The sequence below is a fragment of the Anabrus simplex genome, chromosome 1, assembly GCF_040414725.1.
Source record: "Anabrus simplex isolate iqAnaSimp1 chromosome 1, ASM4041472v1, whole genome shotgun sequence".
Classification (NCBI taxonomy): Eukaryota; Metazoa; Arthropoda; class Insecta; order Orthoptera; family Tettigoniidae; genus Anabrus; species Anabrus simplex.
In genome coordinates, this window is record NC_090265.1 from 133,360,927 (window position 1) to 133,379,705 (window position 18,779).

General features: G+C 43.3%; 1 protein-coding gene across 2 annotated transcripts in view; it reads left to right on the top strand.

Annotated features, from left to right (window-relative positions):
• Positions 1–18,779, top strand: part of Pxd (Peroxidase) — a 310,908-nt gene that overhangs the window by 41,170 nt on the left and 250,959 nt on the right. Inside the window, exon 2 of one of the 2 annotated variants that reach the window (XM_067139197.2) lies at positions 7,239–7,296. The exons of the other annotated variant lie outside the window; for it this stretch is intronic. Coding sequence (XP_066995298.2) covers positions 7,239–7,296 — 58 coding nt within the window. The remainder of the gene's footprint in view (positions 1–7,238; positions 7,297–18,779) is intronic. 2 annotated transcript variants of the gene reach the window in all.

Genomic DNA, 18,779 nt, shown 5'->3' on the forward strand with positions numbered 1-18,779 from the left:
AATCGAACCCGGGCTTCCGGAGTGGCAGCTAATCACACTAACCACTACACCACAGAGGCGGACAAAAGTAATTTACTAATTAATTCATTTATTTATTTACTTACTCCCGCCGCCTTACAGTTTTTGTCATGGAAAGTGAATGCGCAGTGTAGCGGATCGTAAAGTATCGGTAGCTGCGGATCTTAAGATAGCCCTTTCATATCCGACAGACCCCCAATGGATGCGGCTGGTAGAATATATCCATGGTATCCCCTGCCTGCTCTAAGAAGCGTCTGAAGGGAGATCCCAAAGACTGCCAACTAGGGAACGTGAACTGGCGAACACACATCCCTAGATGGGACTGGGCTTGCTTCACATCCTGTAGGTGAGGGGTGGTAGAATGCATCCGTGACTAAAAGAGTGACAGGGACCCTGTATTTGGGAGCTTGGCTTGGTGACCTCAGTTTCGCTCACTGAGTCTGACATCGCTTCCACTTACTTGTGCCAGTCTCCTCACTTTCATCTTTCCTATCCGACCTCCTTTGGGGAACACTCGTTCTATTCCGGCACCGACAGAAATAATTTTGCGAGGCCTAAGGAGTTTTTAATTTTAACACCATTCTCTTCCTTTTGCCGATACCTTCTTTATTCGAATCCCTTATTTTCTCCCTTCCATTTAGTGTCAAGAAGAATTGCTGCCCGGTTGTACTTCCTCTTGAAACAATAATCACCTTTACGACCCCCAACATCAAAACAGCCAGAGATAGTAGAATTTCTGAAGACGGGAAAAATAGTCGTACGATATCGGTATGTAAAAGATCACTGGTGACACATTCAGTCCTTAGCCGACAAAATTACTCAATGGAGTTTGATATTTCTGCTGATACAGTAAAATGAAACGTAGGAATTGACACGAAGGCAGCCGAAATGCATCAGACTGCAGCTGATAGACAGAATTCCTGTTATTATATTTATCGTCCTGTTCGAAGAATACAGGAACATACGAAGGAGCTTTTGGATCAGTTACAGATATACTTCTAACTCTGACGAGAATTAGAATCAAGGCACTTTTACAATTGCTCGAGGAATTTTGAATCCATCAAAATATTTCAGCTTCTGTTCTCTGTAGCAGGTGTTTGCTGGCATTTTTTCCTATTACAGTTAGCCTTTATGATGTCCTGCAAGTTAAAGCTGGTGACATGAGATATTGCAAAATAAAGTCAACGACTGTCAGAAAGTTGCGCAAAACAAACGTGACACATTTGAGGAATTGTGGAGGAAATTAAGGGAAGTCCAAGTAAAAACCACGAACAAAACGGCAACTTGATTATGATGATATTTGTTGTTTAAAGAGGCCTAACAACTAGGTCATCGTCCCCTAATGGTACGAGGTGCAACAAAATGAAACGATAATTAAAACTTCAGAATGTATCCACTGACAAGGATCTAAAACGAATGATGGTGAATAAATGACCATGAATCCAAAACAATCAGTGGACCAGTTTACAATACCGTACTTTCTGGGATGATGCTCGTTGTCCAATGGGGTCCAAAATCCAGGTCGCTGGCGCCCCATAATAGTACTAATCACTGGTACAGCCGAACCATGATGTTTGTCCTATAGTAGTCCTCGCATGGTGGTACTAATCACAGGTAGTGTGGGCCCATGGTATGACGCACATAATTTTTTAATAGAGAAATGTACACTCAAGTTTGAGCATTAATTAAATTTCACATTTCAGTCTGTAATTGTCCTGGTTCTTTTCCTGCATGTTATCATGTATCTACTACACTTCTGTCCGCGCAAAGTACACTTACAATCTTCGTGTGGCACATGGAACTTCTTGTTTACGCATATCTTGTGGTGAAACCCGTATATGGGGAGTCGTGTTATGACGTGGCGCGGCGTGTTGCACTCTCTAGTTCATCCATCGTCCGTCATCACTAGTGAGGCGTAGAAGTCGAAGTCAATTTCACTTTTCTTCCTTTCCTTGATGTTTACTAGTGCCCTGCTTGCTTCCGTTGATTGTAGGTAGAATTGTGATCGTATGTCTTCTATGAAATACGTGTCGTGACCTACCTGTCCTGTGAGACGATCTCGTAGGTTGGTCACCAGGCACTTGGATGTTGAAGTATTACCTGACCTGCCGAGCGGATTATAGGGAGGTAATTTGTAGGTATGACTCGTCCCGCAACTCCCGAAATAAAAGATGAAATTACTTACCTGTCCTTTATTACTGAGGACACTAAAACTACTATGTACAGTATATTTACAAGTCTGAATGTAATGATCTGTAGAGAGAGCGAGCTTGTTCCACGCGCCTATTGTTCTACTACGCGTCTATCTGAATCTTGCCCTACGGCACTTGGCTATGCTCGAACAGAATCTCGATCTGACAAGTACGAACTACTGGCTGGAAGAAGGCCCCGCGCCATCTTGGCCAGGGGTTATATCTCCGCTCCTGAACTCAAAGTTCTATCCCTACCTCCTACCAAGGGGTTGGGTCTTACAGGCATTGCTAAACTGATCATCCAGTCACTAGCGCCCTCAAGTGGCTATTCTCAATAGTTGTCACAGTAAGTGCTGCTACCTAGGCACTACTGTCTGCTGTCTTACTTTGTCCTCATCTTTCCTTGTTTTCCTAAAGCGCATCTGTAATGGCCTTGACTGGCCGTGTACTCAGCTTTGTCCCTTTGTCGGGCACTAGGCGGTCCGCCTGGCCCGCATACCAACTTTGTTTGTTGACACACAGTAAATATCCTATTGTAGTCAACAGCTTTCGTAAGCTAGCGCGTTTCACAAACCGCTCTCCAATACTTAACTGAAAGCTTCCTTCTGCTTTCCAATTATTAAATCTAACTATAATTATTATACTTATTATACAGTTACTCAAGTACTACAAGGTGTCTCATGTCGATGACTATCATTATTCTAACACTAATAAATCTCCTCTGACACCTTGAGCTCTAGACTCGGCTGCGAATCCCGGCTGCCTTCCACCTGGCAGTCCGCCGGTTCGAGTCCGTGGGAGGTCGGTACACGACATACGTTTCCCGCATCATTTCGTATACCATCCGGGATGGCGCTGTCTTTCCAACTCGGGTAATCCTCTTCATGAACATTGCTTTCATTCTTTCTATTCTCATCAGGTCTCCGATCTTCAGCTTTTCCCACACGATCTCAATTCCATATGTTATCACTGGCGCCACTGTCGTCTTGAAAAGTCTCATCCCCGTGCTAATTGATAGGTTTGATAAGTTTTGGATGCTGTAAGAGGCTCTGATTGCTGCTGCTGTTCTTTCTTGAATATGTATACCAAAGAACGCCGCCGTTGTCTGTAGTGTTATTCCCAAATATTTGTAAATTCGTACCTTTTATAATGGCTTATGTTGTCTTTGGGCGTTGATTTCCCACTTTTTCTGAAGGTTATTTGTACAAATGTCGCACATAATGGCACCACTCATAGGTAACACAGATCGATGGCGTTACATAAGGGTACTACTCACAAGCAACGCAGACCCATGGTGTTCCTCATATAGTAAGGTAAGGTAAGGGTGTATTCTGCCCGAAGGCAGGTCCGAACCTCCGCAGAAGTGTCCTGAGCCGGAGTTTACGTGCGGTAGGGTGGCCAGTTCCTTTCCACTCCTCCATTCCCTTACCACCCACCAACAGCGCGTGGCAATCCATCCAAATCTTGACCACGCCCAATGTTGCTTAACTTCGGAGATCTCACGGGATCCGGTGTTTCAACACGGCTACGGCCGTTGGCTTCCTCATATAGTGGTATCAAATAAATTCGACCCATGGTGTTCCTCACGTGATGGTACTAATCACAGGTAATCACATGGTTCAAGATCCATCATCCCTTGGTCGCCACTTTTAGTCACCTCTTACAACAAGCAGGGGATAGCGTGGGTGTTTTCTTCATCCGTGTCCCTCACCCACAGGGGTACAACGTCAGTCTTACGAAATGTTTGATGTAATGCTACAGCAACTGATAGAAAGTTTCAACATCTTGCAGTCTTTGCATTTTCTGGGGCTCCTGAAAGTTAAGCATTTCTGAAAATACACAGCTTGTTTTCCACACCACACGCCACTGATAGAAACACTTAAACTGTTTGTATCTGTTTATACGTCTCCCGCATACGTCTGACATGCAGTCACATACCTACATGCCTTTCTATACAACAGATGTACCCCGTTTCAAAATTTTACACTTAAACAAACGACTACAGCGGGATTTGGACCCTGGAACTTTCATTTTCGAGTCCCCCTCCAATCATGTCTACACCTACCACCGCCTTAACCACGCCTCTCACCAGTCCCCAGCTGCCTCCTGCCACCCTCATGGATACCACCGCCGCAGCTCCGCCTCTCTCTCATGGCAACGAAGACATCTCCACCTCAGCCAGACCACTGACTCACCCTCCGAGCTGCGTCCTCCGTGGGATTGACTCTGCAGTTCCCGAACGTAATCTCCTTCATGAATTGCAACTGGCAGGCGTTCCAGCTCGTCGGGCGTTTCGCATATTTAACAACGACGGCCCGACCTATATGATTCGTCTCCACCTTCCATCCGCTGCAGAGGTAGACCATCTCATCTCTACTGGCGTCCGTTTCCGTCGGCGAACATATCGCGTGGAACCTTCTCGCTCTCCGCGTCGTACCGACAACCCCCTTCCTCGTGACCCTTCCCCTCGCTCTCCACCAATCCCGCCACCCACTCCACCGTCGCCCACCGTTAACCCACCCGTTCCGTCACCAAATGTCCATTTACCCCCTCTCCAGATCTTGGACCTCCTTCGTCTATACGCCACTCCCGTTACAAATATGACCACTACCCTCTACTACCTTCTCTTACAATACTATCCTACTCCGTACTCCACATTCCTTCCGCACCCCCCCCCCTTATACCATATCATTCGATTTAATATGTTTTTGTACTTCTATGTAGAGCTTTTTCGACATACGCGCCCGAGATACGTGAATACAAATAAACGTCCTGTTTCCTCTCCTCCGGGTCTTTGTAGGGGTTGGCTTGTGCGGGGCGCTTTGCGGGTCTTCCCTGGGGCCCGGCTTGCTGTGATGGTCCCCTTGCGCCAAACTCATTCCTATTTTTCCTTTTTCGGTCTTCTCACATTGTTTTTCTATGTAACTCTTCACATTCGATGGCTGAAGAACTCCTTCGTTGAGCTGATGGCCCGCTTTCCCCCATCAGGGGAAAGAATTGAACATAACCTACTTTATGCTTATGCTTTCGAGTCCCCCGTCTTAAACAGTTGACGTCCTCATCGGAGGGTCTGCCTTACAAGGGCTGAACTCGGCTAGAAATAGCCACACGAAATTATAATAACAGTTGTCGCGTATCCGAACGCAACACGATCAATTTTGAATAATGTTCCGAAAATATACCTTGGAATCGAACTAAAGCCTTGATTCCAATCGAAAGAAGATGTCCATGTAACCAGTTCAAAGATGATAGAGGTTAATTCTCGGTCTAAATACTTGCTACGATAAAATAGTCGTTCCTGTCATGGTACTCCAACAACGTTGAATTAAATGAGAAGTCGAAGTGATGAAAGATGAATACTTATTCAGTGTTGAGAAGTGAAGCAGTCGTCCAACGTGCCAGCTACAAGCGACACAGTCTTTCGTGACACGCTGTCCATGGCAACTTTTTTTAAATTTATGGGGCCCTCGAAAGCCGCACCCCCTGCGTGGCGATCAGCTATGTCGCGTCCGACGTGTCCTTAGTTCCAAGAAGAAATAGCAACTCCTTTTATAGCCTATAGAGTTAGTTACCGGCTCTTGGACATAAAATTTCACTCGACTGCCAGTGATATTTCTTTTTTTTTTTTTTTTTTGGCAGTATCGAGGAAAGATATAGAAAAAAAAGTCGCCATGATATATTTTCATGTAAAACCAATCGCAAGAGAGATACATCGAGATTTATGTTTTAGGCCCTTCTGAATCAACCCTTCCTGTTGAAATGTGTTGGACAACTTGTAGTTAAGATCATACTCGACCTTATTCTAAACTGAAATTTCATGTGTCATTTAAACCCACTCATCCGTTTTCCCGTGCTGATGTTACAGACACAGACTATTAAACTGAAGTCGTCATGACGCCAGTATTTTTATCAGAATACAACTTGAATGTCGCGTTTAAAAGCAATGCTGTAACCTGAAATGCTCGATCAAATGAAAAACAACACAGGGTCTGTCCTTTTTCACGAGCAGTATTACTCTGGCGTTCTCACGATGCTAATTCCAGAGTTGGAATGACTCAGCTAAAGACAGCGGTAAACACTGCTACTACTGAATTGTTTTCATTCCTCCCCTGTCCGACTCGTTGGCTGAATGATCAGCGTACTGGCCTTCGGTTCAGAGGGTCCCGGGTTCGATTCCCGGCCTGGTAGGGGATTTTAACCTTCATTGGTTAATTCCAATGGTCCGGGGGCTGGGTGTTTGTGCTGTCCCCTACATCCCTGCAACTCGCACACCACACATAACATTATCCTCCACCACAATAACACGCAGTTACCTACACATGGCAGATGCCGCCCACCCTCATCGGAGGGTCTGCCTTACAAGGGCTGCACTCGGCTAGAAATAGCCACACGAAACTACTATTCCTCCCCTGAAGCGGAGGCTGTCTCTCAGGCCGGGAGGTTTGTGGGGGTGATGGAGATGTGTGGAGAAGGCGAGGAAAATGGAAAACCATTCTCAGGACAGCCAACGGTGGGGGACGAGCTCTCTTTTTCCTTACTGCCCATGTTTCTCTTCTATATATAAGCACAGATCTTATCACTGAAATGAAATGGCGTACGGCTTTTAGTGCCGGGAGTGTCCGAGGACAAGTTCGGCTCGCTAGGTGCAAGTCTTTTGATTTGACTCCTGTAGGCGACCTGCGCGTCGTGATGAGGATGCAATGATGATGAAGACGACACATACACCCAGCCCCCGTGCCAGCGAAATTAACCAATTATGGTTAAAATTCCCGACCCTGCCGGAATCGAACTCGGGACCCCTGTGGTCAAAGGCCAGCACGCTAACCATTTAGCCATGGAGCCGGACAACTTATCACTGTTATAATTTTATACTTTCATTTTCTTCCATTAATGTTAAAAAGAGCAGATGTTCCTCCTCCCCCAAAAGCATGCTGATTGTCCAAGATGATTCATGTGCTATTTCTCGGTGATCTCTGAATAGTACGTTACTTTATTTGCTGACTTAGGAAACTTCTGTTTTGCTTTCAGAAAAAATGGCACCATTCGCTGTGAAACAAAGAAACAATACATCCCACAACAGACGAGGGTAAGTGACCATTAAACTATCTTACATTTGCTATTTACCTGTCGTTCACGGGTTAGTTTTTGTAAAATGCCATCCATATGGAAGAAATGGGTGGAAGCAGAAGAGACAGCGCGCACCTCTTCTTCTTCTTTTTTTCATCTTTGAATTATTATTTTGTCACAGCACAGCTGTTCGTCCAGTCGCTGGGGGTTTTAATGAACGGAACACAAAGATTAGTTTTAGTAGTAATGAGATTGTGTATTTGAAAGAAAGGCATAAGGGAATGTTGTAGAGTAAAGTTTTGTATAAGAGAAAATTGAATATATAAGGTTATAACAGGATACAAATGTACTATATTATCACACTGCTGTGGTTCAATACGGCGATTTATTTCAAACGGACAAGACTGGGTCACAAAGAAGGAGATAGTATATTAATAACTTTTAAAATTTGGATTCATTAAGGAACAGGGTAATAATTTCGGCTAAGTTTATGTTTGTTTTGCATACTAGGCAACAGACACTCGTTGGCATGTTGATTTAGTTTAATTACATTTCTAATGAATTTTTCTCTCGGAACTTTGCAGGTAGGATCGTGGCCTACGGTTATGACACTGAAAGAAAATATGGTTTAGTGCACCAACTTCTTTTCCACATGGACATGTTTGATGGAAGTACTTTAATGAGAAATAAGTGTTCGGAAGTACATGCATGATGTAATCGCATGCATATAATTGTAGTAAGGTGACGTCGCGTAAATTTGCCTGTCACGAACCAGGGTTTGTACAGGGTTGATACAGTTGTTTGCCCTTGACTTGAGGTTCTTTAGACCATTGCTCCTTCCATTTATTCCAAATATGTTTCAAACATTGTACCCATAGATCTGAGAAAGGTATTGCTAATTGATATTCAATGCCCTGTCCTTTCGCAGCTTCATTAGCTAGAGTAGTATGTCTGCATATGTATTGCCCGGGATATTTGAATGACCTGGGATCCAAGTAAAAATAATTTTATTGTTTTTAAAAGTCTAGATCAGATATGAGTTTTCGGGTATTTTGTATGTACCAGTTAGAAGACTTGACCTAGTGCGAATATTTCTACCGTATATGATGACGGCAAATTTGGTATTCGCAGCTACAACTTTTAATTTTTTGTTTATGGACATATTTTTTCTATCATTTTAGGATGTCAGATCGATGTATAGATGCTGCATAGGAATTTAGGTATTTAGGATGTACAAAAGTTTGCACGATGTTATTTTTTCTGGAAGACCCATAATAATGCTGGGTAAATATCTTCATTAATATTTACATTCTTTTAGTAGTTGTAATTTAGGGAGTAGCGCACACAACTAAAATAGTCAGCCAGCTAGCACCAATAATCATTGTAATAGTAGTGGCCTCCCATAGTGTTTTGTTTTTTGTATTGCTTTTATTCCTTTACTATATAAAACTTTCTGTTACTGATTCTCATTGTTTAAGTGAAATGACAACAAAGTTTTATTTTGAACTTTGTAGTGGTGGCATCAATAAATCGATGTTACTAATCGATTCTATGGATATTGCCTATGAAATGTCATTTATTGTGTGTTGTGAATTCGTATGAAATATAGGGACCGATGGCTAGGTTATGAAGCAGACAAACGAAACGGAATTTCATGCATCTCAGTGAAGGTTCCTCCCGTCTGGCGAATGAGTATTAAAATTTGGTTCGTACAAATAGAAGCAATCCGCCTCTGTGGTGTAGTGGTTAGTGTGATTATCTGCCACCCCCGGAGGCCCGGGTTTGATTCCCGGCTCTGCCACGAAATTTGAAAAGTTGTACGAGGGCTGGAACGGGGTCCACTCAGCCTCGGGAGGTCAATTGATTAGAGGGGCGTTTAATTCCCTCCTCAGCCATTCTGGAAGTGGTTTTCCGAGGTTTCCCACTTCTCCTCCAGGCAAATGCCGGGATGGTACCTAACTCAAGGCCACGGCCGCTTCCTTGTCTATCCTTTCCAAACTTCCCATCCCCTCACAAGGCCCCTGTTCAGCATAGCAGGTGAGGCCGCCTGGGCGAGGTACTGGTCATCCTCCCCAGTTGTATCCCCGACCCAGAGTCTGAAGCTCCAGGACACTGCCCTTGAGGCGGTAGAGGTGGGATACCTCGCTGAGTCCGAAGGAAAAACCGACCCTGGAGGGTAAACAGATGATTACGTATGTACTTACATACAAATAGAAGCGCAAATCGTTTTATTTTCTTATTAACCACCTTCCTTTAAGCAGTGTGTCCCACTCGCTATCGAATCCGGTATTTCCTCGGTGATTTCAATAATGATCTCCTTTTGTGAGAAACGTGAATGACATCATAACATGTGCTGGTAGTGGCCAACTTTTCTTTTTTGGTCCAGACAGGACCCAGCGCGCCATAAATAACCAGTACATCCACTTTCACTGGTGAATTTCTTCAACGTATTTAGACGACCTCCAAAAAAGTCCCATTGGGTTCCAGTTTCTTCGACATGGCCCACAAGATGTCGGACTTGCTCGGCGGATATCGACCTACAGACTTTCCCAGAAATTGCGGTTTGTTTATCAACCCAGTTTTCCTAAAACTGCGAACAATAAACACTCGTTCCTCCAGAGTATAGCGAATAATTTTCCAACTTCCTATGTGAACTTACATGGACACTGCACTGTACTAACACTCCCACACACCAAAACAACTGTGCGATATTGCAGAAGCACATAAATCAAATGACAGAATCCATCAGGTGTGAGCGATGCTTCATGTATAATAAATAACCATCCTACCACTTAGTTTACAAGAAAAAAAAAACATGTATGCGGTCATTGTATCCAACAGCACTCTGCATTCAGTTGCTCCAACACCCGTCACCCTCCCCTGTGTCATACCTGTGGAGGTAATCATTCAGCATATTCACGTCGTTGCAGACGCCGCCCTGCACCTTCCCAAAACCAACCTGAGCTCACAGCGCCTCGAACCATCGTTCTCACTTCCCACCACCTTCTTCGCTTCTTAACCATTTTCATAATGAATATTCAGATCGTTCGTCCTCACTCATCTACAAACCGCGGCGAACCAAACATTCAACCTCCATTTTTCAGCCACTTACTCGGGCTTAAACTCCCACTTTAGTTTCACATTTCCCGAAACCCTCGTCTAAAACCACTTCCGTTCTCGAACTTCAGCAAATAAGCTCCATCTTTCATAAATGTCTTCACTCATAAATGTAACCACTCAAATTAATTGTATGATACACACTTGTTGGTGTCAGTGTTCTAGGAAAACAAACTTATTTTATGTATTTAAATTCAATTTTCTGTTTTCATTCATGCACTTCTAGGCGAAGGATGGACAAGAAAATTTCTAGTATATAATTTGTTAAAACTGTAGATTGCATGTACGTTATATTAAAACATGCACTGTAAAATCATTATACATAGGCAAAAACTCCCCTACCATCTCCTCCTTCGTCATATCTTTTACTCCCGCCCGCATCTCTAGGCCAGAGAGGAGTAACCCTCTAGGTGGCCTGCCCCACCCCTTCAGGGTGGGGAATAAAAACCTGTGTCAGTCAGTTAAATGCCAGAGAGAACAACAGAGAAGCAGGCTGACAACAATTAAGCTCTTCATGTCGCAACAATTAGGCGGTAGAGTGTATTCTTGTTCAAAGCTTGTTGGATCTTCTTTGATGTTGGATTCAGTAGGGAGTGGATTGATAAGTTTTTGAGATTAAGGACAGTATAGGTGATCACATTTTGTTTTATTGTGGCACGACGATCTCAGGGCATTCGAGATCTAGTCTTTCAGCCACCATCAGAATACTGTACCGGGCGAGTTAGCTTTGTGGTTGGGGCCGCAAAGTCATGCATCTGGGAGATAGTGGTTTCGAACCCCGCTATCAGCAGCGCTGAAAGTGGTTTTCCGTGGTTTCCCATTTTCACACCAGGCAAATACTGGGGCTGTACCCTAATTAAGGCCACGACCGCTTGCTTCCCACTTCTAGCCCTTTCCTGTCCCATCGTCGCCATAAGGCCTATCTGTGTCGGTGCGACGTAAAGCAAATTTAAAGAAAAGACCTGGCCAGTGTCAATTCAGTTAAAGCTCTTCAGTATGTTGAACACACACGAATAAATATAAATATTATACTACAGCATAACGGTTAAATAATACATCGAAACGCAGATCGTTTTATTTTTAATAATTAATCACCATACTTTATGTAGAGTGTCCAACTTGTTATCGAACCTGATATTCCTTCGGTAATATCAATAAAGTCCGCCTCTGTGGTGTAGTGCTTAGCGTGATTAGCTGCCACCCCGGAGGCTCTGCCACGAAATTTGAAAAGTGGTACGAGGGCTGGAACGGGGTCCACTCAGCCTCGGGAGGTTAAATGAGTAGAGGTGGGTTCCATTCCCACCTCAGCCATCCTGGAAGTGGTTTTCCGTGGTTTCCCACTTCTCCAGGCAAATGCCGGGATGGTACTTAACTTAAAGCCACAGCTGCTTCCTTCCCTCTTCCTTGTCTATCCCTTCCATACTCCCCCCCCCCCCCCATCCCACAAGGCCCCTGTTCATCAAAGCAGGTGAAGCCGCCTGGGCGTGGTACTGGTCATTCTCCCCAGTTGTATCCCTACCCAATGTCTCACGCTCCAAGACACTGCCCTTGAGGCGGTAGAGGTAGGATCCCTCGCTGAGTCCGAGGGAAAAATCAACGCTGGAGGGTAAACAGATTAAGAAGAAGAAAAATAAGATCAATCGTTCTCAACTCTTTCTTTTGTATGTTTTGCCGAATCCTAATCAAATCTTTCTTTTCCATTCTTAAATGTGTTATTCTATACAACAGGCCACGATGTATTCACAACGACAGCTGACCTTCAGCTGAGTGCGTGGGTCAACACAGCGCCAGCCCTGAAGATGGTTTTCCGTGGTTTCCAATTTTCACACCAGGCAAATGCCGGGGCTGTGCCTTAATTAAGGCCACACCGCTTCCTTCCACTTCCTAGGCCTTTCCTATCCCATCGTCGCCATAAGACCTATCTGTGTCGGTGCAAATAGCAAAAAAAACACAGCGACATCTTGTAACAGAGTACACCAAGCTCTATAGCTGCATTCGCTAAGTGCGGCCAGTATTCGGGAGGTGATGGGTTCAAACCCCATCTGTCAGCAGCCCTGAAGATGGTTTCCCATTTTCAGACCAGGCAAATGATTGGGCTGTACCTTAATCAAGGCCATGGTCGTAAGATCTATCTCTGTCGGTGCGACGTAAAGCAACGTGTAAAAAGAATATATAACAATGTACGCGTCTGACGTCAATCCTGCTTTTCCATTACTAAATTTCTTATTCTGTACAACTGACCACGATGTATTCACAACTCCATCTGAGCACGCGAGTCAACAAAGCGCCATCTTATAACAGAGTATGCGTGTGACATCTCATATTTAGCCAGTGGCGTATCCTGGAATCTCCACGGAGGCATGCAACTAATAACCATGCAGTTAACACAATGTATTAAGTAAATTTCAATTCTACTCGCCCTAATTACATGTAGGTGAATTCGAGCCGAACAGCTTTACTGTAAGTTTCTGGATTGAGCGTGCGTACACAATTATTGTTTTCTCTTTTTAAATTTACGAGAGAAGTTAGAGGTCTCCCGGCTTTAACTATTTGAATCTTTTCATCAAACGAACGGCCAGTAAGTGGCTTTTCAAATTGATTTACAATTATATCCGTTTTAGACTCATCCATCGTTAGTACAACATATGCACAAAATATAATAAAACACCGAAAACGACGAATAGCACAGGGACAGCACACACAGAATGAACTCACTAATCAGCAAAACACACAATGAATTAACTCACTAGTTAGCCACAACTCAGGCACTGGAGGTAAGTCACCCCAGTGGCGTTTGTCAGTTTCGTCAGGTTGGGTTCTCGCTGGCGGGTAATCTGTAAGTCCCGTTCGCTGTAAACTTATACATGCCGACTTTCTCCAAGTTGCTAACAGATGGCAGAGGGTAGCACGGGTATGGGGTGACAAATTCTGACCAAGTTTCAATTACAGCGACATCATTCGGAGGGTTTCAGAACTACGTCTGCCACCGAATGCAATTTTAAGATCGAATGCCTTACATCCTTAACTCCTCCATTTGCTGTCTCTTTCTTTCTCGAGTGGAATAGACGGTGAGACTACACCAGCACCACACGTAGTCAAGCAACGGAACTAGTACAGTTGCGCGGACCTTTTGAACTTCTGGGAGATGAAATCGTTAATATTTGACTTGAAACAACCTAAAATCGTACAAAAGATAGTTCTTTGTGTTATTATAACGCATGCAATGAATGTCTTGCATTCAAGGAGAATACGCCCCTGTATTTAGCCGAAATTTTGTCTTACTTTGAAGCGCTATTTCATGGAAACTACATTTGAGATTACCATTTTCTTTTAAATTTTGAAAACATTTCTTAGCAGACAAGGTAGAGGTCCCCATACTATGAAAAACGTAAAATAAAGCAATTTCCTCAATTGTGCCAAATGTTGAAAGGCCGAAGGGTTCGGGAAAATTTGAAATTGTGAGTCGTAGGTAGCTCTATCAAACTAAAAAAGCACATTTCGAAAATCACTCCCGGCCTAAATGCAGTTCCGGAAAAACAGCCTAAAATCGCTTGTTTCTTTACTCCTTTAATTGTTATTCAAATCCTAGCCAAATTAACTTATTTACATAATTATATCTGTAATGTGATCCTTGGTTCAGTACCCTCAGGCATTTCTTGATTTTTTGAAAAAGTCCACACCGAATGAAGTTATAAGGGATTAAGTGAAACTCTGCATTGACTCACATTAGCGCTCGTAGTGGTGCTTAAATGAAACAGTGCATCGACTCACATTAGCGCTCAGAGTGGTGCTTAAATGAAACAGTGCATCGGCTCACATTAGCGCTCATAATGGTGCTTAAGTGAAACAGTGCATTGACTCACATTAGCGCTCGTAGTGGTCCTTAAGTGAAACAATGCATTGACTCACATTAGCGTTCGTAGTGGTGCTTAAGTGAAACAATGCATTGACTCACATTAGCGTTCGTAGTGGTGCTTAAGTGAAACAATGCATTGACTCACATTAGCGTTCGTAGTGGTGCTTAAGTGAAACAATGCATTGACTCACATTAGCGCTCATAATGGTGCTTAAGTGAAACAGTGCATTGAGTCACATTAGCGCTCATAGTGGTGCTTAAATGAAACAGTGCATTGACCCACATTAGCGCTCAAAGTGGTGCTTAAATGAAACAGTGCATTGACTCACAATAGCGCTCGTAGTGGTGCTTAAGTGAAACAGTGCATTGACTCACATTAGCGCTCGTAGTTGTGCTTAAGTGAAACAGTGCATTGACTCACAATAGCGCTCGTAGTGGTGCTTAAGTGAAACAGTGCATTGACTCACATTAGCGCTCGTAGTTGTGCTTAAGTGAAACAGTGCATTGACTCACATTAGCGCTCATAATGGTGCCTAAATGAAACAGTGCATTGACTCACATTAGCGCTCATAACGGTGCTTAAGTGAAGCTCTGCATTGACTCACATTAGCGCTCATAGTGGTGCTTAAGTGAAACAGTGCATTGACTCACATTCGCGCTCATAGTGGTGCTTAAATGAAACAGTTTATTGACTCACATTAGCGCTCATAATGGTGCTTAAGTGAAACAGTGCATTGACTCACATTACTGGTAGCGCTCGCAGCGGTAGAAAAAGGCAAACTGATAATCTAATCGACCGCATAACGATGATTAAGAAAAAGTATTGTAATTCTTAGGAATAAATAAAATATATATACTCATGCTTTATTATATTTTATTTGCCTAAAATTCGTAGATCATATCCGTAGGAATTTTTCAACTTTGAGTTGCTTACCTGAAGGGCTAGAACTGTGATTTTTCTTTTTCAACAGGCATCCTTCTCTTTTATCTGCCAATTGAGGCATTAAACTTAATCGGTGATATACGGATTCCACCCACACAAAAAAAAGCATCCTAAAATTTTGCCTTCCATGTACGCGTTATCGAGAAACATAAGTCTACGTTAAACTCATTGTTTTGAAGGACTTCGTGCACATCTCCCCTTAAGAGAGGATTGCTGATTGCCCAGTTGTACTTCCTTTTAATACAGTCATCACCAGCGAGTAAATGTGAATGCAGTAAAACTAAGTGGTATTAACTTATGAACGTAAACAATATGCCTGCGTTAATTAGGCGGTATGTTTAGTGCATAACCTCAAGTAATGATTCTGCTTAAACTGTGTTCGTTGAGTATAACCAGAGAGAAAGTCCTATGTTAACGTCTGGATGCACTAAGAAACTTCACCATACTTCTCGGTGAAATGACATCACTCTCCGAAGAGAAACTGCCTCGTTAAATGCCTGGGCGTAGAGAGGAAATCGGTAGGATACTGTGTCCCATCCACAACTTGAAGTGAGGGAAAAAGATATCTGTAAATATCTCCGCTACAGGGAAAAACGCAGGATCATGGATACATTTAGAGGCTTAGGAGACAAGAGAACGAGTACAGATTTGGTTGTTCACATCTTACGACATGCAACGGGTACAGATAATGAACGCATCTCTTCACTCCACCAAAAAGGGAGTTTAAGAGTCCAAAATTTCCTCTTCCCTCCCGCAGTGTTCAGAATTTTAAGTTTAGTACTTTTCCGTTAAACTTATTCACCTTTGCTTCTTTTATAGCCTCTCTTTATAGACCTAATACCAAACCAAACCAAACCAAACCAAACCAAACCAAACCAAACCAAACCAAACCAAACCAAACCAAACCAAACCAAACCAAACCAAACTAAACCAAACCAAACCAAACCCCATATCACTACAGCCCTTGAAGGGCCTTAGCCTACCAAGCGACCGCTGCACAGACCGAAAGCCTGCAGATTACGAGGGATCGTGTGGTCAGCACGATGAATCCTCTCGGCCGTTATTCTTGGCTTTCTAGACCGGGGCCGCTATTTCATCATCAGTTAGCTCCTCAATTCTAATCACGTAGGATGAGTGGACCTCGAACCAGCACTCAGGTAAGGTAAAAATCCCTGACCTGGCCGGGAATCGAACCCGGGGCCTCCGGGTAAGAGGCAGGCACGCTGTCCTTTCACCACGGAGCCGGCATAGACCTAATACGTCCAATATTAATATCTTCCAAAAACATGCCTTTTCGTCCACCAAAATGGCGTCGTTCTTCCGTCGATATGATGTACTCTGGTTGCCTGGAATCTATATAAATAAAATTGTTTCTGTTTGTCTGTTTGTCTGTCTGTTTGTCTGTTCCACCATCACGTCGAAACGGCTGGATAGATCTCAACCAAACTTCATATTTAGAGTATACTGACCCCGGGGAAGGTTTCGATATGCATATCATTTTAAAATCTTTGAAAAGACGGGGGTTTTATAGGAAAAACGGTTTTCCTCCATTTTCTCTTATACTATTATAGGCAAAATATCGAATTTGTCGTATAAGGACGAGACAAAGCTCAATTTAATCCTCTTGACGCAAAGAACAAAACTCGGTAAGCCCTACGGGCCCGAAAACCATGTTTTAAGGCCCTAAAACCAACCGTTACGGAGATATTGGTACCACACTACCCCTGCTCTAGGAATCGGATAAAGAAATGAACTGCCGTAACCATGGCAACGTCAGCTCCAGGATTCTAGAGCAGTGAGATTATGCATGTACGTTTGGGCATAGCTGTCAACCAAAATAGGTACAAATAAGACTTAATATCTGGGAAAAAAATATACTGTTGTGTAAGGCACTCATAGGACTCCTTTGGGCGGGGATGGAAAGGGGGTGAAGAACGAGTGTAAAAATCTTACTATATATAGAAATGGAAGTGTGTGTGTAAATGACACATCTCCAACTAAACCACTGGAGCAATTTCAACCAAACTTGGTACACGAATCACTTACTATCGGGAGACGATCACTGTGGGGGGTAAGCCATCCCTAGCGCCCTTAAGGGAGAAGGTCAGGGGGGTGGTAGTTACAATAATAATCGAGAATAGTGTCGAATTCATAGTTTTCGGGGTCGCTGAGTTGAAAAGTGATACTCTAGAATTTTTTTAAAATCCAGCCCCCTTTTAGGTGGGGAGCAAAGGGTGGGGGGGGGGTGAGATATAGAAATAATTAAAAACAGTTTCGAATCCATAGATTTCAGGGTCTCTGAGATGAATAGTATTACTCCGGATTTTTTGCAAATCCAAGTGGGGAGCGAAGGGGGTGAGATATAAAATTAATCGAAAAACTACATATAAAAATATTATCTTATTCTTCTTACTATATATAAAAATTGATGTATGTGTGTGCGTGGGTGTGTGGGTGTGGGTGTGTATATGACACATCTCCTCCTAAACCACTGGAGCAATTTCACCAAACGTGGTACACTTATCAATTAGTATCAGGAGACAAACCGCGTGAGGGTAAGACACCCCTAGCACCCTTTTGGCAGGGGGCGAGGGGAGTGGTATAAAAATAATCTTATAAATAAAGTTGTTCGTTTCTGTTTGTCTGTCTGTTTGTTTGTTTGTTTGTTTGTTTGTTTGTTTGTTTGTTTGTTTGTTTGTTTGTTTGTTTGGCTTAAGTGCGGCCAATATCCAGTATTCGGGAGATAGTAGGTTCGAACCCCACTGTCGGCAGCTCTGAAAATGGTTTTCCGTGGTTTCCCATTTTCACACCAGGCAAATGCTGGGGCTGTACCTTAATTAAGGCCACGGCCGATTCCTTCCAACTCCTATCCCTTCCCTGTCCCATCGTCGCCATAAGACCTATCTGTGTCGGTGCGACGTAAAGCAACTAGCAAAATAAAAAGAATAAAAATGTTTGTTTGTTCCACCATCACGTCGAAAGGGCTGGATAGATCTCAACCAAACTTCATATTTAGAGTATACTCACCCCGGGGAAGGTTTCGATATGCATATCATTTTAAAATCTTTGAAAAGACGGGGGTCTATAGGAAAACCACAACGGTCTTCCTCCATTTTCTCTTATACTATTGATTTTCTGCAAACTCTGTGGACCGTATGTGAAAGGTCTCTTCATCACAAACAACTTTCGTTGTGTTCATAATTTACCTTACTCTTCTAATGACGGAGAAATTTACTATTTTCTGCCGATACCATGCTCGGCATTGAGGGACCGACAGAGCGATAACGAATATATGGGTTACCATGGCAACGTCTCTGACTGCTTGCCAGCAGGGAAGTAACGTATTGTCATTTTCCTCATCATTCCTTTAAATTCGTGGTTGTTCCTTGGGTAGAAAGCAAGAGAGTCGTCAATCGGCCATTCTGCGGGATATTGGCGGAATATCATTGGAGGTTATAACCGTCCTCGAATAGCATAAGTAATAACACAAATATTCATCTTCTTATCTGATTACCTAAGAATCCCTGCGCCTAAATTTCTCTCCGATTACCGCTTTCTTATATCCATAACTCACTCCGGCATAATT